Genomic DNA, 26,984 nt, shown 5'->3' with positions numbered 1-26,984 from the left:
CCTCACCTAACCTGAATTAACAGAAATTTATTGAACTACACGTAAAGCTCTGGAAGCATATTTTCCCAGTAGCAAATGTGTCCTACATCGAATGGGTCAACTCGAGCCTAACCTAGAAATAAATCTAACCTAGCCTAACCTCACGAAACACAATTAAACTGATTGAGTTGTCCCGTTGTGTTTGCGGTACCGTTTGAATTAGCTTGGGCTTAACCTGCAAAGAGGTCAAACCTATCCTAACCTAAATTAACCTGACCTAACCTAACTTAACTTCACGTAACACAATTAAACTCATTGTGTTGTCCCGTTGTGTTTGCGGTACCGTTTCATTCAGCTTCGGCTTAACCTACATAGAGGTTTAACCTATCCTAACATAACAAAACCTGACCCTACCTAACCTAGCCGAATGTAATTCAAGCTACAAATGAAGAAAAAAAGCCAAGTTATAGCAGGCAGAAAATAGACTGAAGTACACCTATAAATCAATTTAATTACGATAAAAAGCAAGATAAAATGTAAACACGAAAGATAGTATAAATATATCCCTTAAGTTTAAGAAAAACAGAGGGAAAAATTTTGAATAAGACTGATTTAAGACTGAGAACCGTACGCTTACATAGCTACACGTGTGGTTGAATTTCATTCGGCTATGTTAGGTTAGGTCATGTTTTGTTAGGTTAGGATAGGTTAAACCTCTATGTAGGTTAAGCCGGAGCTGAATAAAACGGTACCGCAAACACAACGGGACAACACAATGAGTTTAGTTGTGTTACGTGAAGTTAGGTTAGGTTTTTTTAGGTTAGGAAAAGTTTGACCTCTTTGCAGGTTAAGCCCAAGCTGATTCAAACGGTACCGCAAACATAACGGGACAACACAATCAGTTTAATTGTGTTTCGTGAGGTTAGGTTAGGTTAGGCTAGATTAGATTTATTTCTAGGTTAGGCTCCAGTTAACCCATTCGATGTAGCACACATTTGCTACTGGGAAAATATGCTTCCAGAGCTTTACGTGTAGTTCAATAAATTTCTGTTAATTCAGGTTAGTTGAGGTCAGGTTCTGTTGGGTAAAGTTATGTTAAATAAGTTGATATCAGGCAAGGGTTGATCCTTCACAGTTGTTGACATGTTTTTGGAGTGAAAATTTGCATCACTGGCATTATTTTGAAATTTATTTGCCTCAGTGCATGATTTTTCGTCATTTTTTGAGGTTATGACTCAACCATGACGTGATGGGTGATTTTTAATACCGAATTTGAATTCAGCGCAGAAAAATCCATAGGAATACGTGTGTCTTATTACCAGATCCGCACACTTATTTTTTTTGCGTGGCTGTGTTATCTATGAAACTGCACTGTGGAGAAATTTAATGTTTTTTATTGTGCTTCCTCCTGGAGGAAGCTTTGTAATGATAACATTTTAGAAAGTTATTTTCATTAATTAATTACAACGTTGCTGAATTTAATAATGTCTAATACAATGCTCTAAGCAATTGTCCGGATGTGCGAGTGTGTAATGTATATGTCACACTTTTTTGTGAACACGATAACTTGAAGTGTTGCAGATAAATCAATGAAATATTTAGGACTTACTTTCACCACTAATATCTTGAAACTTGCCGAAGAATTTTAAAAAATATTTATTGAATTTTTGTAGCACTTATTAATATTTTAAAAATCGGTTTTTTTATAGTAAAATTTTTTTTATTAACATAATTCAAAGCCGACGCAAGAATATAAAAGATTCCTTGGTTCGAGGCGAATCGATTGACCTTTAATATTAATACACTTTATCAAAGTGTAAGGGAGGTATCGTCATTTATATTATATTTAAAATTGATTTCTATAGTAAAACTTTTTTCATTTTTATAATTTAAAGTTGATGCGAGCATGGAAAAGATACGTGAGCAAGCTATGGTAGTTCATAATATTTTAAAATACGATTTTTTATAGTAAAACGTATTCTTTAACGTAATTCAAAGTTGATGCAAGAATAAAAAAGATTCCTTGGCTCGAGAAGAATCGATTGACCTAACACTTTCACATTCTCATAATATAAAGTTGATGTGAGGGTAAAAAAATGTGTTGATTTTTCATTGTAGAGTAAGGCAGTTATACTCATTCGTAACATTTAAAACATTTGTTTTAAACAGAAAAAACTTTTTCATCGATATAAATCAAATTTCATGTATGAATAGAAATACGTTTTGATTATAAACTGTTCAATAAAATTGTTCTGCCGGAGAATTACAAGGATAGTCATAGTATTAATTTTAAAAAATGTTAATGTTTAGATCAGTGTTTTAAATTAAAAACTTAATCTTAACTTAAATTAACTTAGCATAAAGCTGGGAAAGGGATACGGTGCGACAGAATTTCCCTTTCCAGCTATGTATATTATTTAAAAAATGACAAATGCTTCCTCTATAAAGAAGCAATTCAATTTGCTAATAGAAAGCAAACCAGAGCATTTAATTACTACAAATTAAAATGTAGATAGTGCCTATGCGTTGCCCATGGATTATGTGTTAAAGTAGTCAACTGTGACATTCATTATCTGAGCATCGGAACGGTTGAAAAAATTGAAATTAATTTTGAATATAAATAATCATTGTATGTAAATATAGCTCCTTGTAAAAATATCTATCAGAGATCGGTTTTTTTACATACAACCTGAAAAAATATTAGAACACTACACACTCAACAGGACTATTTCTCAGAAAAAAAGGAAACTCACTTCAGTAAAAATTTAGTTAATCCATATATAATGAAAATGTGCATAAATCTATTATTAGAATTGAGAAGAAAGCAATGGTAAACATAATTTTTTAAATCGAAATCAACATTAACAAATTGCTTTATCAGTATAAGATAAATAATAGTAACTAAACATCTCTTATTCATTTTAAAACTGCATAACCCTACCGATAGAAATCTCAGAGTATATGCTAAAGATTCTCACGCCAGTAACCTTACCGCTTTTTAAGTTCTTAATTTTATCCCTAACCTCAGTGACACAGATTTTTTCAATTGAGTTTTCTAAGGTTGTGGTGCCCTATAGCTTTATCTCTCAATAATTCCCTAAAAGAATCTCTTAAAGTGTTAAGTATGCCATCTCTATCATATAGCATTTCAGCTTTGCTATTTCTCGAGTTGAAAAACTCTACTTTTATCTACATTCATATTTTTATAAAGCAGTTTTGTGCTTCCTTCAAAGTCCACGCATCACCATACATTGTTCATGCGCCCTTTATATCATAGTTGCTTATAAGCGCCTCCCAGGTTACCCTATCTATGCGTTTCTTTCTCTTATTCTAAAAATCTATTCATTCGCACTTGTGGCTTCAGTAAATTCTCAATCTTGATTCGCGTTTGTATCGTTTGTTTGGTTTTCTTTCTTCTCCATCCCTGACCTAAGTTTATTTTTAATACTAGAAATTAATTATCAGCATTGCATTCAGAACCCCTCATGACCCTTGCATCTGTGACTAACTTGTTTAGTCTATCATCCGCAAGAACAAAATCAATTACACTGTGGCTATTTCCTTTACGTCAGGTGTACAAGTGGGTTATTTAAGGCCTAAGCCAAGTATTTGTAATAAATAATCCCTTTTCTAAGCATAATCCAGCCCATCCATTCATATCTCCTAGTAGAATGATTCTTTGAACATGATCGCAAATACATAACCTTTATAAAACATAACCTTTACATTTACCGTGTGCATGCCTTTCGCCAATCAAAGTTTCAGTCCATTCCGAAGATATTTTTTTATTGTTATTCATTGTTTAAATTGTTTGTGCAGCTACCATCTTTATCCGAGAAGTTTATTTTGCCAGCCGAAATCATGCCCAAGTTAAGTAGTGATTCGTTGTATGGTGGAGTCTAGTTATAAAGTCAGTCCCTCCAAACTTCGGTTAAAGAAACATGAGTTAATGTGGTCCTATCTATATATACATATATATTTTTTGTCTAATTTAAGTAAAAATCTTTAAATAGAAATGCAATAGTTAAATTTTTTATTAGTATTATTTTTTTAGACAAAGATCAAAACGTATTCTCGAATACAGTCAGATTTTCTACCCAAATAGTTTAATTTGTTAATTTTCGACTTTCTAAAAATATTCTAGAATTCAATTTTTTAAATTTTTTGAAATACTTTCAAATTATTACCTAAAATTTTGAAAATAGTCTTTATTTTAACTTTGAAATCTTTTAAAATGCCCTGAATCCTAAAAATGCTAAAATGGTAGATTTTTAATTATCTTCTCCATAATCCATTCAAATTTATTCAAGTTCTCTTAAAAATCTCCTAATTGTGCTTGATTATAAATAATTTGCTGAGATAATTAAAAAAAAAATATTACTCAAAGAAAAAAAGGGATCTGACTAGGACTGAAAGTAGTTAACCTTTTTGCATTCACCCACTTAATATTTATTTAAAACTGATTGACAATTAAGGCTTAAAATATTACATTAGAGTCTCTATTTTACTGAGAGACGCTACACTTGATTAAGGTTAATATTTACATAAATAAAAATATAAATAATGAAATATGTGACGTGCCGCGAGGAAAAAGACCTTAGGGTTAAAAATCGATCTTCAGATTTTTTATTTTAGTGATTGTTTTAGAATCGCTTTTATTAATAAAAAAAGAATTAAATTTTGATCAGCAAAGTGGATATGTAATTGAGCTGCGAACTGCCGAGTAAATCGCCTATTTCGACGCGTACGGACGAGCCGAGAAATGCAGCCCTACCATTTTCTACGCATCTTTCTGTTCTGTGTCCGTGTGACTCAAAAGCTCGCCTGACCCTAACGTCTCTTTCCTCGCGGCACGTCACAAACTATATGTTTCGTGCCCGGATGTCGTTTTTTATATTTATTTGAAACAGAAAATAATGAAAATACACTAAAGCCACTCAATGTATGGACACCGGGATGAAAATAATTTGTCAATTTTTTTAAGAAGCCAATGCTATTATTTATTTTAAAAATTATTGAGTCAGCGAGTTTGGAAAGGGAGGTTTTTGATTGTAAAATCATTGTTAGGGGATGGAAAAGGTGATTTTGGATTGTAAAAGCAGTCTTGAATAACGGGTTTTTGGATTCTAAAAGAAGACTGAGAGGATGAAGGAGATTTTTGTTTGTGAAAAGAGTCTAAAGAGATGGAAAAGAGAATTTTCTATTGTGTAAGGAGCCTTAAGAAATGAAAAAGAGAATGTTGGATTGCAAAAGGAGCCTGAAGAGATGAAAAACGCCATTTCACATACGATTTTTTAAATTAATTTTTTGTTTAATATTTACTCATTCGTTATTATTGCTTCATATTATTTATTGTTAAAAATGAGTGTACTTGAAATATAAGTGATTTTTTCTCTTATAAACGTTAAAAAATTTACAAATTGGAATATTTATATCATAAGCTTATTTCTATAAAATACATCAATCGATTTGTGTTTCTAAATGAATCAATCGATTCATCTTGCCTACCTGAACAAAATTGGAACTTATTATGTTGCTATGTTTGTAATATTAAAGGAAAATTTATTTATACATGATACATTGAAAATGGTCTAGCCTGGTAAGCATGACAAATCGGCCCCCGCTCGTATTATGCTGAAATACCTGTCAAATGTTCATCCTGAGGTAGTAAAAAACTAAGAAGAATTTCAACCTTCAAATTGCATTTTGTTTGGAAGTTATAAAGGGGGAACGAAAAATAAAAATAGTAGTTTTTCTCCAAAACAGGTTGACCGATTTTTATGAATAAAATATATGTTATGAGATTGTTAAGACAATTATCCAAAAAATTCAGGAGAATTTTATGGCAATATAACAATTTAAAAAATGTTTGAATGTTTTGAGTTTTTTTTAGGTGATGTTTTTGACTTGCATCAACCATATTTTCACAAAAAATTTATACATTCCTTAGATTAACATATTTTTCGCCGAACTGAACGTCTTGGTGCGCCATGTAGTTAAAAAAAATCAAACATGATTTTCTTATTACCATATGAAAACCGCCACCTTCGGAGAAGGCTAATACAAGCAATTGATCAAACCATTCATAATTCCAAGATTTAGTGTATTATTATTATTCTTAAATTTTAGAGTACTTTGAAAGGCTTATCGCTTCCCGAGGATCGTCGAGGTGCCTGTAGAACCACCGTTGGGGCCACAACATGCAGAATGGTGGTGATGGTGAGCTCTAAGATGGTCAGACAAAATCTAATTGGGCCCGGCGTTGAACCCGGAACGCAACTTTTAACGAGTGGAGCGTTAACCAACTACGCAACTAGGACTGAAAAGATTTTTTCTCGCTTCTCTTATATCCACACGATGACGTGCGTCGGCATCTTTGTATCCTGCAGAGAAAGATAGAGCAAGCGATAAACCTGAAATGGGGCTGACTAGCATCACAGCTTCAGGTGTTTCAACTGTTTTGAAGAGAGTAAATAACTGTAAAGCTCAAGGTCTGGACAAGGTGCACATCTTCTGGTACCATCAGCTGACAAGTGTGCATCCTGCGTTGACAAGGTGTTTTCAGTAGATCATCGGACACCCAGATCTGATACCTGGCTATATGCTCTGAACTAGTACGTATATGTTGCCTAAATTACCGGACGCTCAAAATCCATTTGAATTTCGACCGATAGCCTGTCCTCAAACAGGCTATCAGAAGAAGATCCTTACAGAAGAACAAAACGGATGTTCTAAAAACTCGCGGGACAGGAAACTTGCACATGGCATACATTGACTACAAACAAGCATTTCCTTCCGTAAATTTTTTTATATTATATTGAAATTTTAATTTTATTCAGAATAGTAACGTAAAAAACAAAAGAAGGGGAACTGAAATTTTAAAATGGAAAGAGGAAAATGGCGAAGCATTTTTCGATATTATGCATGCCTCTGGAAAATGTTCAATCAACTCTGAGAACTTAGATATTAATGAACTTAGTAATAGTTTAACCTGTGCGATCAAGGAAGCGACAATTAAGATTAATATGTGTTTTGTGAAACAAACGACTTCGTTCTCAAAAGGCAAAAGGAGTGAGAAATGGTTCGACGCGGATTATGATAATTTGAAAGCATTGTTAAAAAAACTGGCAAATGAAGCCAACCAATTTAAGTTTGTAGAGCCTTTTTAAGGAAAAAATACGTAGAAGCAAAAGCAGATTATAGAAAATTAAAGGTAATTAAGAAAAGAATCGTTGAATCGAAAATAATAATTAGTTTACAAAAGGCAAATAGTATAAAAATATTTTGGGATACGGTCAACCGCTTCAAGCCATGTAGAAATTACACCATGTCACTGGGAGTGACCGAATGGGAACAGTACTTTGAAAACGTTTTCCCGCCTCGTGCGTTATATGATACCAGGTTTGTCAATGTTAGGCACCCATTTTTTGCTGCGGAAATTTCCTCGGTGGAAATAGTTTTAACTTTAAGGAAATGTAAGCCCGAAAAGGCCCCAGGACAAGATAGAATTACAAATGCTTTTTATAAAGCTCTCCCTTCAAAATGCATTCTGTATTTAGAATCTTTGCTCAATAAAATTTCTACCACAGAAAAGATACCAGATTCCCTAGATACCCCAGAGAACCAACAAATTATAGACCTATTGCCCTGGCTAACAGAATCACAAAAATTTGTACACAAATATTACAAGCATGACTGATAAAATGGGATAATCAATGCCATTTGATCCCGGAAACACAGGCGGATTTTCGCTCAGGAAGGAGGTGCGCTGATCATATTTTTTCACTGACAACTATCTCACACATGTACTTTCAACAATCTAAAACACTTTTATGCCATCTTTGTAGTCTTTAAACAATCCTTCTCTTCGTTAAATCACTCTCTTTTATGGGATAAGTTACATATATTAGGCCTCAGTAGTAAATTCATCAGGATTATAAAGAATTTGTACGATAAAGCAGTCTTGTCGGAAGGGCAAATGGAGAGTTCAATAAACTTATACCGCTCACTGAAGGCTTGCTACAGAGAGAAATAATGAGCCCTACATTATTTAACCTACTTATTTCGGACGTTGACAATTTTTTCAGGGACAGGGGTTTTCTTTTGCCTTAGAATTTTTTGAAATGTAGACGTACTAATTTTATTATATGCGGATGATATAATTATTCTCGCTGACACCTTGGTGGATGCAAATAGGAAGCTGTGTGCACTGCGGGAGTTCTGTGCTTTAAATAAATGGTAGTGAACATAGATAAAAAGAAAGTCATGATTTTTAAGCGAGGCCGGATTGATAAGAAAATCACTAACGTCAAATTTGCAGATAAAACTCTAGAAATAGTAAGTTACTTCACTTATCTAGGACTCCCCTTTTCAAGAACTGCCCTTTTCGCAAAAGCTTCGGACATAGCAGTAAGTTAGGCGAAAATGGAAAATTCCTCGTTTTTGAGGATTATAGCTAGAATGATATATAACAATCCTAAATCAATTGAAAAATTTTTCACTCATTGAGCCTAAACACATTACTTTATGCAGCGCAGATTTGGAGTTCGTTTTATTTCGAAAAGTTAGAAAAAGTACAAACCCAAGTTATAAGAGTCTGTTCCATCTACGGAGGGGCACGCCAGATTTTGCGATCAGACTTAAATTCGGTCTGACTTATGTAGCGATTTCAGTCTTAAAAATGGCGTTAAAACATCTTGTAAAATTGTTGGAAATTAACGACAATAGAATGCCAAAACTTTGTTTGCGCCAACTTTTAGACTGAGATGATTTGAGCCCCCGCTGGCTCAAAAATCAAATTCCGCAATAAGTTGAGTTCTATCAAACTTTCGTGTCCGAGCAGAATATTGAGCGATTAGAAAACTTTAAATTCAGTGTACTCTACGAATCTCTTGTGCCGGGCATCCTGTACGCTCTGTAATCCTTTAGAGAAAGAAGATCTTTACCATATATTTATTAAATGTCCATTTTATGCGCCTATGAGGAATCATTATTTGTCCGAGCTATCAATAAGTAGTGATAATGAACATAATAAGCTGATACAATTATTTAAGAGCCACGATTACAACATGGTATCATTCTGTACCGTCTTCCTTGCTATAGAATTTTTGTATTCTGATAAGCAATAAACTATGCTATACAGCTTACTATAGTTAAGAAAAGCCTCACGGCTGCAATTACTACAAGGCTCGGATTGATTCTGAAGAGTTCTCTCAACTCAGCCAACAAAATCAAGGCAATCCAACAGCTATGTCATTTCTGTCCTCACGAACCGTCCGCGTCAGAAAACTGAAAGTCACAATTTATACAGTTGCGGAACTATTTTGACAGCAACCAAGATGTTCCGCTTTACAAAACAACCTGTATAGCGGATCTTGACTACACGCCCTCGAATTTATACTCAGATGAGGTCTTAAATATCAAGACAGAAACCAAGGAGGACTTAAAAACGTAATGGAGACATAAAACCATCCAAAACGAGCACCCCAAAACGATAGATCAATTTGAAGTGGATAGTGAATCGCCCAATATTTAGCTGCGAAAGAGCGTCCTGTATACAGAAATGGAAGGATTCGTCATTGTGATTCAGGACAGGGTTGTCAGCACCGGAATTTATCACAAACACGTGTTACATTAAGTCATGGTTGACCGGTGCCGATTATGTGGAAATACCAACGAATCCATCGAGCACATTATTCATGGCTTTCGCGTAATGGCTTAGAGGGAACATATGCACAGACATAATGATGTTGCGGGCATTATACATCAGCAACTTGCACTAAACCTAGGACTTTTAACAGAATGGATGCCTTTCTATAGATACATTCCAATGCCCATTTTAGAAAACGAAGATTAAATCTTATATTGGGATATTACGATCCACAATGATCATTACATCTCCGCCAATCGGCTTGGCATCGTGATGCGAGAAAAAAGGTGAAAGTCTACATCATCGATATTGCTTGTCCACTTTACCGATATTTGCAGGCAACCTATACAGCCAAGATCCATAGCTACTGAACCGTAAGCACTGAAAATTTTGAACATTTAGGACGACTAAAAACTTATGGAATTGAAGAATGTAGCTTTAAGAAAGCATCCAGAGGCGGCTATTGTTATCTTCAATGCTCGCGGTCGCTGTGTAAGAACCACAGCTGTAAATACGAACTTAAGCTTCACCATGCTCCTAATTTTGTACCTAGTACATCATCGCAAAATATTTCAAAGATCGTATTAAATTAATTTATAACATCCTAATCTCATTAGGTACGTGACTCTCCACTTTCCCAACAACGTTGGAAGACTATCCTTTCACATGCCGAATTTGTGTGGTGCATTTAATGTTTCCTCATCTGCACACGAATTCTTCGGTTCAATTTTCCATATCGATGTCAGACCATTTGTTGATCGAGTTGAGGCTAGTTTCCCAAATGACTTTCAGGCGTTTGACAAAGGCAGTCGCAAGACTTTTATTAGCAGCAGTGTGACAGGGTCCTATTAACTTTACGTTGCTTACATATTTATAAGACTCATCCTTCACCATTGTTTCAATGAGTGCCGTATTGTTAAGATCCAGCCCCGCGCTTAACATTCCTCCTTTTTATTGCAGTTTTATGCACTTGTCCAGCTTGAATTACATATGAATGTCGTTTGAAAACTATAGGATGATGTCGATTAGCTTCTGTAGTTTATCCCTCAAGCTGACCTACACTTTCAGGCCACCCATTCAAATCACGTGTGTAAAATTTGGTCGAACCCTGCTTTTTTTATTACGCTGTTCCCGTTGCACATAGTGTTAAGGGTCCTTACAAGTGGGTTCAGCGCTAAACAGAACCATAAGGCACTGAAGGAGTCACCTTGGAAAATACCGGTCATCATGCGCTTGAGTCTGGAGATCTTCGGTATACCACAATCATAGTACTTGAGTATCGTATCCTAGAGCAGCGATTCTTAAACTGCTACCCTGGGTAGGGCAGCTACCCAGCTTTTGTTGGATGCCACCCCGGGCCTGGTAGCTTGGTAGGCTCCAAGGCAGGGTCCCCGCTGTGAGCACGGGACAACTTTTGTTGACCTAGCATGAATGCCTTTCATTGTTCTGAGATTCAGACCTGTTACAATAACTCAAGTTATAAAGGTATGTCACAATTAAATTTAAATGAGCTGAATCAATTTCGTGATATAATTTTAGAAATATGGAAAAAAAGTTAATAAAAAACGGTTAATATTTTAACTAAATTTGTCCAAGAAAATACATTACTAGACCACTTTGCAGCGTAACAAAAGTGCAATAACTTTTGAAGTTATTAACAGATTTATTTCTATCTTTTTATAATGTTCTCGTCATAATCCAGAAATTATAACGCTGCCTACTAAAATTCGCTAATGAATATTTTACTAAATTTTCCATTTTTCCTAATTGGCTCTAATTTTCTTACAATGGGAAGGCCGAGCGCGACAAGTCAGCACATGCCCGCATCACAGGCTGTCAAGTGTCCCACTTGGGTTTAAGTATAATGAAAAAAATTGAGGGTGGTGGCCCTACCGCTCTCCAGAAAGAGCGAAAAAGTTTAGGAATCGCTGTCCTAAAGGGTTATTGTGTGACTCAGAAACGGAATCACGCTTGGGCAGATCATGTACGTCCGGTGAATCTCAAGTAAATAATCGTGGAAGACAGCCAATCGGTTGAAAGATCAATGAAGTATAAGATTCGGGTTTTGTTAGAAGCATGGACGTGACGACTTTTGGCATGAAAAAGGGCATCAAGTCTGAATGACGAAGTATGTTCTGAGAGCAACTAGCCTATGAGACGTTACACTTCAGGTACTTGTACCAAAAGTTGTGCACCATGTTCGGGTCAGGTGCTGAACAGTTTTTTGTCTTATTTAACAACGCATATACATCGGCGGTTTTGCTATTGAGAACCTCCATTTCCGGAATGTGTAACATGCGACCCCTTCAGGGGTCGAGCGAGGCTGCTTTCAGGTTGCTTACGCTATTTTTTACCCAAACCTGTTTCCAGTAGTCTGTCATATTTTCCACGCGTGGAACTTCGAGCGTAAGCTCTTGTTTTTGAGTTTAGCTGTTTTCACGGTAGAACCACTTATTATCCCTCTTAAAAGCCTTGTCCTGATTTTGTTTGGCGTTAGATTTCTTTTTCTGCGCAGTATTACATTTGCTTTTCTTGTTATAATAGTTTTTTTTCTTAAACATTTTCTCGGGTGAACCTGGCTTTCCATCATCAATCACAGATCAAGTGAAATCACTAATGAGATAAGGATATTATGAAATGAATACGCTATTTTAAATAGAATAGGTAGAACTTCCTACTTGGGATTAAATTGAAGCTTAACACTTTGACTGCAATCTCAGGCAATATGATGCAGGAGAATTGCATAAAGAATCGTTGGGAATGGTTTCTTTCAGTCGCACACCGTAGCCCATGCTTGCGTATTATTTTTTCTTTTAATTCGTTTGCTCCCACTAGCTGAATTTGTTGGTATGCCAGAAAAAGGAACGTATCCTACGTATCCTTAGTGAAAAACTTAACAATTTTGACAAATCGCAATATAGAAGATATCTAAATGGATCCAAAAAAATCTTTTTCTTGATGTTATTAACAATAATTTTTTTGGATGCACAATTTTTTTCCTATTTATATTTTTTCGTATTTAGCATAGTTTGACTAAAAAATTCAATTTTTGACTTGTTCTCATTCTTCTCGTGGTAAAAACCAGAATCTTGGTAAAAAAAATTCTGGTTAACGCATTCGATCTTTCTTTTTCGTCCCTAAAAACGTGTGTCACATCGCAACCTAATTCGATTAATCTTTCAAAATTTATTTGGTATAGACAACGACAGCTACAGATGGACATTATTGTAAAACCTGTTTCTTCGGATTCAGGAGTCTCGACGTGGAGATTTCAAGAAATACGGGATAGTCAATTTTCACATAAAACGAATACCTTATCACTATGACAAGAATGTAAAAAGCAAGGTGTACAGAATAAAATGGACTAAAAAAAAGGAAAGAAATAGCGTAATTTTTTCACGAAAAGGCACAAAAGAGAAAGATAAAACATTAATTTTACATGTCGAAAAGAAGGAAAAAAAAAGGTTTTCTTTTCTATTCAATGTTATAATTTTATTCATCTTTATATCATTCAATTTTCTAAATCTACAACAAGCATATTAATTATTGTTTTGTTTGCAACGTATACTAGAGGAAGATAATCATCTTAAAATAGAGATTGAACTTCTACACGTTTCTATTAATTCAGCCTACGAATTTTAGTTTATTTGATATATACATTTATATATTTTTTCGTTCACTACTTGGAGAAATATAAATATCTTGAACTTTTAAAGACGAATATATTTATTTGTATTGCCTACACTGAGTTATACTAATAGTCGTTGTGTACGCACCACTAAGCTATCGAAAAGCAAAACGCTGAAACCTTCATCTGAATTCGAAGATGAAAAATTGAAGTTAGCGAGGAGTCAAGTAGATGCATTAAAAACGTTAGTTGTAAGCAAAGTAAGAAAGCAAATAGTTTCTATATTTTTTCTTCTTCTTCTGAAAGACCAAATCTATAAGACTGGACTTTCTCTAATATACACTTTGCTTTAATTTGTATACAGTGCTTCTTTTATATTTTTCTGCTTTTGGAAATTTCTCTAAACTATTGATTAATTCCTGTATAACTGTATGTTGATTACTATTGAGAACGTGCATTACTTTTGAGATATTTTTCGTAAAATTGCTGATTTATTTTAAAAAAATGTGGTTCCCAGTTGATCATTCAAGATACTATCGATTGCTAGCTAATACTTTCTCCCGACTTTCTGACGGCATACAGATACCACGTCGGAAAAACGACACACACACAGACACACACAAGAGGCCAGCACCGAACGGTGTTCGATCCCTGAGTCGGTACCTCTGGAAATTTTTCTCTGTACTTCTACCTAGGTTCTCGTGGTGCAGGTCCCATCTTAAGTTGTAGGTTTTCCCATTATGTACTTGGCTGTGGCCCGCTTAGGCCAAATTAGGCATACTCCTCTTACCAGATCACTTGATTGCATAACAAAAATTCGCCCGTGCCTAATGATATACAAGGAGACATCCCTGAGCAGACCATTAAAAACATCCAACTCTTAACAAAAATGCCTTCGACATATTGGGCTTTATTATTGCAAACCCCCTTTTCAGAACAAATTATTTTTTTCTTTTTAGTAAACTTTAATAAAAGCTTGTTTTTAAAAAAACTTATAAAAAATTTTATTTATTTTTTGCTTAATTCATAAAATGCCCGTTATTGCTGGAGTTTTTTAAAAGTATCGAAAAGCGAGGAGGGATTTCAAAAGAAAGGAGGGGGAGGCCCAAATTTGATAAGATATTGTATTGCTATCGGAGATACGTATCTATGCAACGCAGTGTTGTGCATAGGCCGAAGAAATCTAAATTGACTCACCGATGATGAGTCATGATGTTACACAACTAAATTTCTCTGAAATTATATTCTGTTACGCTTCTGAAAACAAGAGCTCCCAACTAACCTAAAAAAAATGCAGACTGCAAAAGCCCGCTATTTTAACTATGGTTAAATACCCATTTACAATCCAATAAGTTTAGTTCAATTAATTTTTCGCGCGCCAGTCGCGACCTTCGATGCATCGATAAATCGAGTGAGTGCAATTCACGCCGCAGCGTTGCTCGCAGACGGCCGACCCCTTCGCTCGCGGCGAGCTCCTAATCAGTACCAAACCAGTCAGCACCCGGTAAAGGTTGCGTTCCGACTAGCGAACTCTTACCGAGTTACCTGTTGTGCGTCGAGGACATAAACTGTTGGTGGGTGAAGCCCTAGTAATAAACCACGACTTATTCTTCTGAAACCACGACTTAATAATTTTGCGCAATCCTAACCACTTTTCATTAAAAAAAAAAACAACAACTCTATCGCCTACTGCTCTTCAAGCTTCTGCAAGTTCGCTATTCTTCTTTTTTTCGGTCCTTTGTCTAGAGGATCTGGGAATTTTCCCCTTTCATTGATTAGCCTTTTTTCTTTACTTCTTCCTGCTTTTTTACTACTTCTTTTTGCTTCTGTCTTATGTCTTTTATTACGTTCCTCCTCCTTTAATTTCTCGGCCCACTGCAGAGAGGATTTGTGATCCTTCTTTTCATTTATTACTCTCAGTCCTCTGTCTAGAGGATCTGGGAATTTTTCCTCTCTTGTTTATTAGCCTTCTTTCTTTACTTCATCTTGCTCTTTTTACTACGTCTTTTTAACTCTACCTTATTTCTTTTATTAATTTCCTCTTCTTCTCAATTTTTGGTTCTCTGTAGAGAGAATTTGGGAATTTCCTATTTATTTATTAGTTATCTGTTTTTTACTTCTTCCTTCTCTTTTTACTAACTCTTGTGATTTCTATCTTAGGTCCCTTATTACTTTCTTCTTCTTCTCATTTTTGGTCCTCTGTAGAGAGGATCTGGGATCCTTTTTGTTTGAATTCATTATTCTTGGTCCTCTGTCAAGAGGATCGGGAACATTCATCCTACGTCTCTGTCCTCTGTTAAGAGAATCTGCGAATTTTATCTTGATAGTTCTCGGTCCTCTGTAGAGAGTATCTGGGATCCTACCTTTCTTTTACTACTCTTTCGGTCCTCTGTCAAGAGGATCGGGCATTTTTTTCCACCTATATTTAGGTCCTCGATCTTTCTTAATTTGTGATCACATAAAGAAGTGTTTCATTCGTTGTATATTTAAAAATAACCTTTATTATTATTTATTATTATTATTATTATTTAAAAATAATCATTCAACAATGAGTTGAATTAAACGAACCGACTCCAGTAAGATTGAATGCAGTTTTATTTATAATTTTATATCAAAGAACTATGTTGGGCGTAATGCAATTAAATGTACTAAATTCGAACGAGACTATGTCAATTCTTTTCCAAGATACAATTTTCTAAAGAGAATTTCGTTAGTATTTATTTATTATTCAATTTTCTCGAAAATAAAGTATTTTAACAACATTTTTATTCACCAATCTCAAAAGCAGACAAATATTATTAAAAAATGTGATGTTGGTGTATCATGTAACAACCCTATTCAATATAGAAAAGTTCCATCTAATATTAATAAACAACGGCTCATTTTGTTCTGTGAAACACTCTCTTCACTTGAAACGTGCTATACAACAGTGCATTATACGCCACTTGGTGTAACGATAATTTTATATTTATTTTCACATAATAGATGATTCTTATTACAAGTGGCACATCATGCACCGGTTTAGAGCACGCTTAAATTATACTCAGTGCATTTTGATAAAAATAATTTGTTTAGAATATTTTGAATAAAAAGTTATTTGTAACAGAATATGCAGAGTAGAATTGCACAGAATGTTTCCAAGAAGAAAATGAATTATTTTTCTGCTTTCATAAACCATTTTTCAATTTGAGGTTATGCCAATGGGTCGAGCCCAAAAATAGATTTACTTATTATTTTCCTTAATTGTCGATTCAATTAAATTCGACCCAGTAATGCAAATCGATTGGATATGTGGAAGTGTGTAAAAATTATAATATAAAATTTGAGCCTGACATACGCGTACGTACATACCCAAACATCAAATCAAATAAAAGCTTGAAAAAGGGACCTCTTTTTATACTGCAAAGGAAGGCATACGAAACAAAACTATACATACATAAATGAAAAGGCACATAGACATTAGGATGGTGCAAAATAACGCATTTTCGAATTTTCGAATGAGCGAGCGCATTGTTAATCAATTTCTTATGGGCCATACATAGAAAAGATTCTATTTTCCTTCATGTTAGAAGTTCTATTTTTTAATTACAAAACTGATGGTTTTTGACTAAACAGGCTGCAAATGATTATTTTCAGGAGTTCATTTTGGGCTATAAATAAGGTTTCTTTTATTTAAAAAATTAAAACAGTTGATCTTCAGAGTCAAGAATGTACCATTTTAAAATTTAATATCAATGAGATAATTAGCAAAAACAAGAAGAAATTCGTACCTAAAAGACGGAGAGAGTCTACAAATAAGAACATTATGGTGGGCGGGGTACTTTTTATAATCCTTTTAAGCACTTTTAATTAGAATACTTTTATCATCGAGTAATATTATTTTCCTAATCTATTATTTATTATCAAAGTAAGCGAATATTATACTGAATTCAAATCGATGTTGATATGATATTGGTTTTTTTTTTCTTCTTAGAAAACGATAAATTGTAGTAATGTTGTTAGTAGAAATTGACATAATTCAATTCTACATTTTCAAACTAATGAATAATCCTTTTCCTCTCCTTTAATGACAGAAGAAACGGAAGAAATTAAATTTTAGACACGAAATACGTACTTTAGATAATGCTTATACTCTATGTATTTACGTGACACAATTTGTAATGAATTGAGTTTACGTGAAAGAAGTCCAAGCAGTAGACGTAGAACAGGTGAAAAATATACAAAGGTGGAAGTCTGAGACTTACTACCTGAGTCGAAAGTGAGAAGTTTCGTACTCCGCCAAACAACCGACAATTCCTTGAGAGTGACCAAGGTGTTAATACAGCCAGCTGACGAGTTTATGAACTCTGATGAATTTTTCCAGTATGAAGATTTAGTTTCTTGTATTGGATGATCAAAATTCGAAAATAAGTTAGTTTGGACCATCCTAATGGACACAAATGCATACTTACCACAGATTGCTAGAAGAGAGAAGAAAAAGACAACGCCGAACCACAGAATAATATTGAAGATGACTGGATAATTTTCAGTGTATTTCTTTCCTAGATTCTTAACAGGAACCTGGAACCAAAATGTTTATTATTTTTCATTGTTGCAATATGCAAAGATTTAGCTGCTGTTATGCCAAAATAAAACTATTATTAAAAATATAGTTATATCAGGTGCGCAACTAAGGCATAGGGTAAAAAAAGCGTGTTGCCAAATAATCGTTATTTGCGGGAAGTGTTGATGTTCTTTCATTCGAAGAAAACGGCGGCTGAAGCGGATCGGCAGCACCAAAAAGTTTGCTGAGATGCTGCTCTAAGTGAAACAACGCGCCGTGACTGGTTCCGTCACTTCAAAGTCGATGATTTCAATGTTGACGAAATGTCCACCTGAAGAAATGCCAAAAACCTTCAAAGATGCTGAATTGGAGGCATTGATCAATGAGGATCCGTACCAAACGCAAGAATAGCTTGCTTCAGCATTAATGGTTACCCGCCAAGCCATTTCCAAGCGATTGTATGCGTTGGGAATGATTAAAAAACAAGGAACTTGAGTTCCTTATGATTTGTGCCATTTTGTGCCATTTGAGCGGCGTTATTTCGCCTGTGAAAAACTGCTTCAGCGGCAAAAAAGGAAGCGTTTTTTGCCGCTGAACACACAAAGAGAAGAAAGTCATGGGGACTACCCGGTCATGCTTCTACGTCGTCGGCTTCGCCGAATATTCACGCATCAACACTTCCCGCAAATGACGATTATTTGGCACAAAATCAGAAATTTTAACACAACCAAAAGTATATGACGCCAAAATAAAATCACTAATGTGTCAACACGGTTTTTTTTACCATATGTCTAAGCTTGGTTCATGACGTTTTGAATGTCAAAATCGACCAGCACTTACTGTTGGAGCCATCTATTGGCAAATAGCGGGAACTTAGTTGCGCACCTAACATTTGTAGTGTTATTTATAAGTTCGCGCGCTTTGTCGTGTAAACACGATAATGCGGAGCGCCCCCTCCAGACGTCGTCTGTCTCATCGTCTCTACGATCCTGCATCATGTTGTCCGAGCTCCCAAGCTTTTGTATAATATCGTTAATGCCTATAATGGACATGAATTTACTAATAATCTAGAATATAAAACTTTCTGTAAAAAGTTTCTGTATTTGGCGATTAAAATCTTCAGAGTAAACCCAGAGTCAAAAGTTTCTATAGAATTTGTGTAGAGTGCATTCTACTTGTAGTTGCAGACATTTGGTTGTACAAGGAGAGCATCTGAATACTGACGGGTCACGGAAAACTATGCATTGAGCAACTGTGCACCTCGCGTCGGTGGTCTGTGTCGGGTTCTTTCTTTAGAAAAAAATCAGACTTGTCTTAAAACCGCGTCGTAAACTTTAATCATAAAATCAAGACTTACATATCCGACTTTTAAGTTTCGCTTCTGGCCGCCAGCGACACATAGCCGTCTTGAAGATGAACTCAAGATGAGTCCAGACAAACTGAAGACGAAATATTTTTACTCGGAACTCTCTAAAAGAATCTGTCAGTATTTGATGTTTAGAGTAACATTTTCTTTGGAAAAATGCCACCAGTTGCAAAGTCTCATTAGGGAAATCACGAAAAAATGCGCCTGTTATGATATGGAAGACAAAAAAGATGTTTAAAGTATATGAGAAACACAAATCTCAAAGGGGGAAATTATTAAATTGGGATTTTACTGGTCTATTGCCATATGCACTGGATGTAAAACAGAGTTAACAGAATAGGGGAAAAATGTGATTCAAGGCTATGTGACATTTCCAAAATTTTATTCAGATAATTTCACTAACATTCCTGTGAAATATGAAATCTTCAAAGCCGAAAGAAAAGTGTTCGCTGATATTTCGAACAGGACGTGAATAAGACCTATTTTGAACCTACGACTATGTCTTCTTTCGACTTCGCTCCATGAAGAAACTGATCATTTCAGAAAGGAAACGGAGTTAGGGCGATGGTGTCCGTTTAGCATAACGCTTTTTGCGTTTTCATCGCGGATATGAAAAGTAAGCTAGTGGCCGGAGTAGTAGGAAGGGTTGGGATATGGTCACTCGCGTATGCAGATGACATACTGCTGCTAGCAAAGAGCGAGGATGCTTTCAAGGAGATGATTAAATGGTTTAAAAGATACTTGGATAAAAATAGGTTAAAGCTAAATGCAGAAAATTCCAAGGTTATGATGTTTAGAAAGGAAGGTGGAAGAGAGGTAAAAGGTAATGAAAGGGAAAGGAGGTGCAGGAGGTAAAAGAGTTTGTGTACCTGAACTTCCTGTTCCAGAGAAGAAGGGGAGTGGATGGTCATAAAAAAGAGTCATAAGGGCAAATGTGATGATGAGGCAGGTGTGGAGGCCGGGAGTAAGAAAGATGCACGAGAAAGGAAGGTATATGAGATGTTAAGAAAAACGGGATAGAGAGCGAGAAGGCAGCCAGGCAGGAGAGAATAAGAGTCAAGGTTTAACAGGAACTATGGGTGGATTATTCCAAGGGAGAGAGCGCAACATTAGTGTGAGACAGGAGAGAAAGGAAGTCTGCAGCTTCTCTACCGAAAATCTATACAATTTCTAGATGGTATCGTCTAGGAACAAATCATCTAGAATTGATCCCTTACTAGAATATAACTAGACACTGCTAGACTCACAAGGGTCACCGTCCGCAGTCCCTTTTTTATGGGGTAAGCAGTAAAGCGGTAAATTCTTCTGGGAACCAAGATGGTAGCTTGCATATTCCCATCTAATATAGTACTTTACCTCAACTAGTGTGTCCTAACCGCGCGCTCTACCGACTACGCCATCGAAGCACTTGGATCTCGGTGACAAAATCTAGCCCTAGTATTGCAAGGCAGCGTCGTACCAAGTCGTACCATGAACCCTAAGCGTCTTCAAACTAAAAGCTGTTGAACTCAATGTTTCTTTAAACATCTTTCTAATGATAATTCAGTAGTTCTAAGGCAAATTGAACATCTTCGAGATACTTTAATAGACCATTTTTTATTTAGAAAGAGTTGAGAATTGAGTAATAATTATTTAAAAAAAGGCTCGATGTTTTTTTCTTTAAATATTGAAAAGATTTATAAAATATTCAAAAGTATTAAACACTAAAAAAATTTCAAGTTTAAAAATGCTTTAATAACCTTGATGAAAAAAAAAGATTTTCTTCTATACAAAAACCTCCATAAATGCGCAGTTATCAATTTATCCAAATCTTTTATATAATAATCTTTAAGTTTTTAGTACGAAATAATACTTCTTAAACAATAATTTAATATATGTGAAAAAACGAATTAAGTTCCACTTACTTAACAAAGGACTGAATACTTATTGTCTTAAAATATTTAAAACGTCTAAAAGCGATCAAAAAGTAATAAATAATAAAGAAAAATGAAGTAAAAAACGCTTTAATAACATCAATGACAAAAAAATTATTTTTCTGCTATAGGAAAAGGTTCACAAAACACAGGTTTCAGTTTATCGCAATTCTTTTATCATATTTTTTTACTCAGTTTTATATGTGGAATAGATTTTCTAAAATAGCAATTTAAAATATGTAAAGAAAAATTAAACTGCACTTATATCACAAAGGGCTCAATACTTTTTATCTTAAGAGAATTAATCCGCTTAGAAACTATCTAAAGCTGATAAAAAATAAAGAACTTTCGAGTTCAAAGACGTTTTAATAACGTCAGTGACAAAAAATATTTTCTGCTTTTTAAAAACATTTGTAAATCGCACAGTTTTTGATTGATCTAAAAGAAAAAAAATGGACACCTAGTATGAATATTACCTATTTCAAAAAGTGCTTGATGCTTTATTTTTCTTTCGAACATAAAGAACTTCAAAATCAGAAGAAAAAATAATTCTGTGAAGAAAAGTGGAGTGCAAGAACCTGCAGGTTAAAAGTGATTCTCACGGTGGTTAGATGAAAAATATTTGTTTGCTTCCTCCTTGCATTTATAATTATTATATTTAAAAAATGTTTGATACTTAATTTGTTAATTATTCTTTTATAACATAAAATGCATTCTTAATAAAATTTAAAAAAATGTTATTGAATTCCTTTTCCTTAAATATTTTGCTATAAAAAGGCACAACATTTTTTGTTAATTATCAAGAAAATGTAATAATTGTATTTTTAAACCTTTAAACCTTGTTTTATGCTGCCATATAATTATTTTTTATTATTTGCCCGTCTTTTTTTTTATGACTGTTTCCTTCGTATTTTCAGTTCCCAGATGTTGGGATTTCCCCAAAATCGGGAAGGCATAAAATAAATGGAACGTAAATTTTACCTGGTTAGGGCGTAGGGCACTTGGGGGTCCTTTCGTATGGGAATATTATTGGCAATACAAAATAAGTTGTATTCATTGTCAATACTAAATAAATGATTGTCAATACTTAATAAGTTTTAGGCGAGAGATTTTTTATCTTTTAAAAAAAACATGTTAATCTAGCCGAATGCAAAAAATTTATTTTTTCTTAATCAAAAACTAATTGCTTTATTCAGCAGGAATTTTTTTCCTACTTTTCAATTTTTCATTCATACTTTCTACCTGAAATAGTGCAAAAAAAAAAGATTTTTACACCTATAGAGTAAATTTCAAACACTTAATAATTTGTATAGTTTTAAAAACGTTCAGGCACCACTCAAACTTTTTCTTTTATTTCAAAAATGTCCACTTAGTTTCTTATCTTAATATCTCCTCGTGTATTTTTCGCCAACTTTTAGGATATTAAAATATCGTGTGCCCTTTGCATAATATTTCTATACGTCATGGTACAATTTTTTGAACTCCTTAAATTATAATATCCGTTAATTTTAAGGGAATTATAATATCTTCTGCTCGAATTGTAATATTTGAGGTGTTTTGATGTAATTTTTAGACTAATTGTCGTTATAAATGCCAAACTGGAACATAATTGTGTTTGATGATTTATTTAAAGTATTTATTGAATTTTAATAAGTTCATGCTTATTTTTCTTTATAATTTTTTTTATTTCTAATTTATTTTATTTCATTAACATTTTCTCATTATTTGCATGTTACAGTTTCAGCTAATTACTTTTATTTTGCGAGTTAACTTTAAATTTCGAAACTAATTCTAGCAGCAAATAAAATTTTTTTAAACATCTTGCAATCATTTCTGAAAGGAGGATGCCCATTTTGGGCCCAAAGTGCCCATTTTAGAAAAACGTATCATCCCATGTTTTTTGGTATGCTGATTCTAAATATGATCTTACATTTGTTGTTAATTGAGCGGTTTCAGAGATAAAGAGAAAAATGGTTATAACCCACCTCCGCATGCTCTCTCGCACAAGATTATTCTGATAAAGACGAATAATAAAAAATATAAGATTTAAGTACATGCTCTATAATTACTTTATCACTTCTTAATAAATATAAATATTCTATGACATTACTGTTTATTTATCGTGCAACAAACGCATAGTAATGTAATAAAAAATATAAGGTGTTAAGTACATGATCCATAATTACTTTCTCACTTCGTAATAAATGTAAATATTTAATCACGTTACTTTTTATTTATCGGCAACAAACGCATAGTAATAGAGATTAAAGCTTATTCACGCCCTGCTAATAAGCAAACTCAGTATTCACACTGTATGAACTTTGCGACTTTGAAAACCAATATCTTAGAAATGCTTTAATTTTGGGAGTTACACCTATTGATTTTTTTGTTTACTGGATTAAGTATAACAACTTTATACTATTCAGATCTGGAAGTTGTGAGCACAGAATCACATATTAAATTGATACCCTCCTTTGTATTTTAAAATAAAATTAAAGTAGATTGTTACACTTTGGCGCAACAACGTGAGGGCACGAACAAAGGGCCTGTATATTGCCATCATATCAATTATTCTGTTTTGAAGATAACATACTGATTCTGGCTATTATATTCGTATGAATATCGAGCAGAATAACAACGCCTACTAACTTAAGGACAAAAGGTGGTCCTCTGTCACAAGAATTTAGTAATTCGAAACAAAATCGTAGTGATTGTTTTAATCAATTTAATACGAGACGGAATTTGTCAGAAATTCTGGCAAACGAGAATTAAGATGAAGTTAACGCTTTTAACGTTGGACAATTACGCCATAGAGTAACGCGATTGCGTGACTTAAGTATTGATCAAAATAGTCAATTGAGGCAGTTAAGCGAACAAATTAGAGTAAATCCAAGGAATCAACAGAAGTAGGAAATTTAAGAGATCAAATAGTTCAAACACTTACTGACCGCCTTCGGGCAATAAATATTGACGCATAAGTTTCTAAATTTATTAAATCAGATAATCCTAACGATTTTCTAGAACGGATACAAACTTATCTTTGTTTGAAAATTATTCCAGATGATAGTCGTTTCAATGTTTTAGATTATGTATTGAAGGATTGTTTAAAGGCTAGGGTTGATTCTAACAGAAACGATTTGGTAGATTATAATTATTTTAAAACTAAAGTACCCCGTAACACGCCTATGGGAAAATTGGTTTCCGTTATTTTGGCTGAATTTTTTATCTGTTACGTGTCTTGTCATTCTGAACAAATGTCTCAATGGGTACAAAGCCGAAAACTCAAAGGGTCCCAAGATAAGGCCCGCCGAAGTCAGTATAATGGGGGTATCGGCTCCACAAGTTCACTCGGTAATTCTTCTTACTCGGAAGAGTGCTTTCGGTTATTTTACTGAATTTTTTATATCTTACGCATCTCGGCGTCCTGAACAAATGTCTTAATGGACACAAAGCCCAAAACTCAAAGGGTTCCAAGATAAGACCCGCCGAAGTCAGTGCGATGGGGGTATCGGCTCTACTCGTAAACTAGGCCATTGACTCTTATGGGAAACGTACCCCCAATATCAAGTAAATGAAAGAATTAAAAAAGAATGGCCGTTGCAGCTTGCAGTAGCATTACCCAGAGATTACCACGCGGAGGTTGCAAAGTCGGTCTTAAACTCCTTTGTCATCATCAGTCTGTCAGTCGTTATAATTATAAAGTTCTTCAGGATTATATCTTCTCTTGTATTAGATTTTCAATTTTTCACGTTTTTTATTTGTTAAATCAAATTATATATATTTCTTGTATTTCTGTTTAGTTTAGAGATAGTTATGCTATTATTCAATGAATAAACTAGTAATCTGGGTAACGCTAATACAAGAGGCAACGGCCATTCTTCTTTAACCCTTTGAGTTTTGGGCTTTGTGCCCATTGACACATTTGTTCAGGGCGCCGAGACACGGAACATATAAAAAATTCAGCCAAATTGACGGAAACTACTTTTCCCATAGGCGTGTTACGGGGTCCTTTCTTGCCGAATTTTATTTCACTCTAATTCTTGTTAAGATCAGGTCTAATTGGCTTGCCGAACAATCTGATATAAATAAAGATAGTATGCAGTCATACTTCCATAATCAATTCAAAGATGCGCGATACTTTTTACCTAGAATGGACCTAGAATACGATTATTCAGCAAATGCCAATTGGACTTAACGTTTACGGATAGAATTAATAATCAGAAGACACAAGTAAATAGTCAGCCTTTGATAATCATAATAACTCTGAAAATGGAAAAAATAAACAAAAATTGAGACATATGCAAACCAAACAAAATCAGCATAGCATACGTTGTAATTGTACGGTAGTCAACTCACAAGCTGTTTCTAATTCTCATTTTCTAAGCAACTCACAAGCTGTTTCTAATTCTCATTTTCTAAGCAATCACAAGTTTCTCTAAACAATGTTCATCAAAAATAATTTTCATGTTAATTTTTTTGTCTATTGTTCTAGAATAAATAATATATGTAATGCTTTTACAATGATTCATTCTGATTAAAAGAGATATTTTGGATTCCAATCGTGTAAAAAACTATGAATTTTGCCGACGTTTCATGAACATTTTAGTTCACTTCTTCAGGGCTGACCTGAAACTGAGGTATCAGGTTATGTTGTTCTTATGTATACTCTTTACGATGCCTGTGATTGACCAGAGCACCCCACCTTGGGACTGGTCGAACCTGATTGGCCAATCAAGTTTTTGCAATGACTGTTCGGTTTCTCCAATATAGACTTTTCCAAAAGAACAAGGGATTTTATATACTCCTAGATCACTGAGGGGTGCCTTTTCGTCTTTGGGATTATGTGATATTCGTCCTATTTTCGTAGGTTGTTTAAATATGGTTTGGATGTTACATTTGTTGAGAATTCTTCCTATTTTTTTTGTGACACCTTGGATGTAGGGTAGGGTGGTGGTGGTGGTTTTTCTCTCTCCCTCTCTTTCGTATGTTGTGGTGACTTGTTTTTTGAGTGTATTTTTTATGGTTTTATCAATTTGTTTGTTTGTGCAATCGTTCTATATTAGGATTTGTTGCACGTTTTGCAATTCCTTTTGTAAGTTATCTTTATCTATTATGGAGACAGCTCTGTATACAAGGGAGTTGATGTCCGATTGTTTTTGAGATGAGTGGAGGTGGGAGGAGGCATGTAGGTATGTTTGTATTACATAGATTAAACCTCAGAATACGTATCGAGATAGGTATGTGATTAATGCGTAATAATTAACATTTAGTAATTAATTAGTAGCTCTTGTACATGATAAGATAAAAATAAAGAAGAAAAACTATGTGCATGCGAAATAAAAAAAATTACAAAAGTTAATAAAAACAGAACTAAATTCGAAGATGAAATATTCGCGAACTAAATAAGAGATTTTACCCGTGAGTAATTTCAAGTGTTGTGTTAGGAGTGTCTTTCAAATATTTGAAAAGGAGATTCTTGAAATGATACAAAGAAGGTGCATTTCTAATATCGTAAGGAACTTTATTCCATGAACGGGAAAAGAGTGTAAAGCAAATTACCCATAAAGAATTCTCTTCTCTTGACAACATTTAGCAAGCCAGCTTTACGTCTGTATGCTGTTATGTGTTCATATTTAGGAAAATTGTAGATAAAACGGACACAGGCGTTTAACGCACGTTCGAGTTTTAAATTTAAATCATCGGTAAAATCATCATATACTAAATAACCGTAATTAAAGAGGGGCAAGATTAGACTCTTAACCAAAAGTATCCGAGTGGAGGTAGGCAGAGTACTTATTCCCATGTACGAGGGTAGTTCAATAAGTCCTTAGAATGACCAACAGATGGCGCGCGAATCGCTCCAAATCATATGTTTTCAGTCAGCACCACTCCCGACTAGATATATG

General features: G+C 34.4%; 1 protein-coding gene and 1 long non-coding RNA gene across 2 annotated transcripts in view; one reads left to right on the top strand and one right to left on the bottom strand.

Annotated features, from left to right (window-relative positions):
• LOC117171549 overlaps positions 1–6,219 on the top strand; it is a 10,606-nt gene extending 4,387 nt beyond the window's left edge. Inside the window, exon 3 of the long non-coding RNA XR_004466901.1 lies at positions 6,109–6,219. This is a non-coding gene — a long non-coding RNA (uncharacterized LOC117171549). The remainder of the gene's footprint in view (positions 1–6,108) is intronic.
• The window catches only part of LOC117171548 (ATPase H(+)-transporting accessory protein 2), a 125,771-nt gene that overhangs the window by 25,517 nt on the left and 73,270 nt on the right, over positions 1–26,984 (bottom strand). Inside the window, exon 6 of the mRNA XM_033358967.1 lies at positions 17,708–17,816. Within this exon, the coding sequence (XP_033214858.1) occupies positions 17,708–17,816 (109 nt within the window). The remainder of the gene's footprint in view (positions 1–17,707; positions 17,817–26,984) is intronic.

The sequence above is a fragment of the Belonocnema kinseyi genome, chromosome 4, assembly GCF_010883055.1.
Source record: "Belonocnema kinseyi isolate 2016_QV_RU_SX_M_011 chromosome 4, B_treatae_v1, whole genome shotgun sequence".
In the NCBI taxonomy this organism is placed as follows: domain Eukaryota; kingdom Metazoa; phylum Arthropoda; class Insecta; order Hymenoptera; family Cynipidae; genus Belonocnema; species Belonocnema kinseyi.
This window is presented reverse-complemented; position numbering and strand designations above follow the sequence as displayed.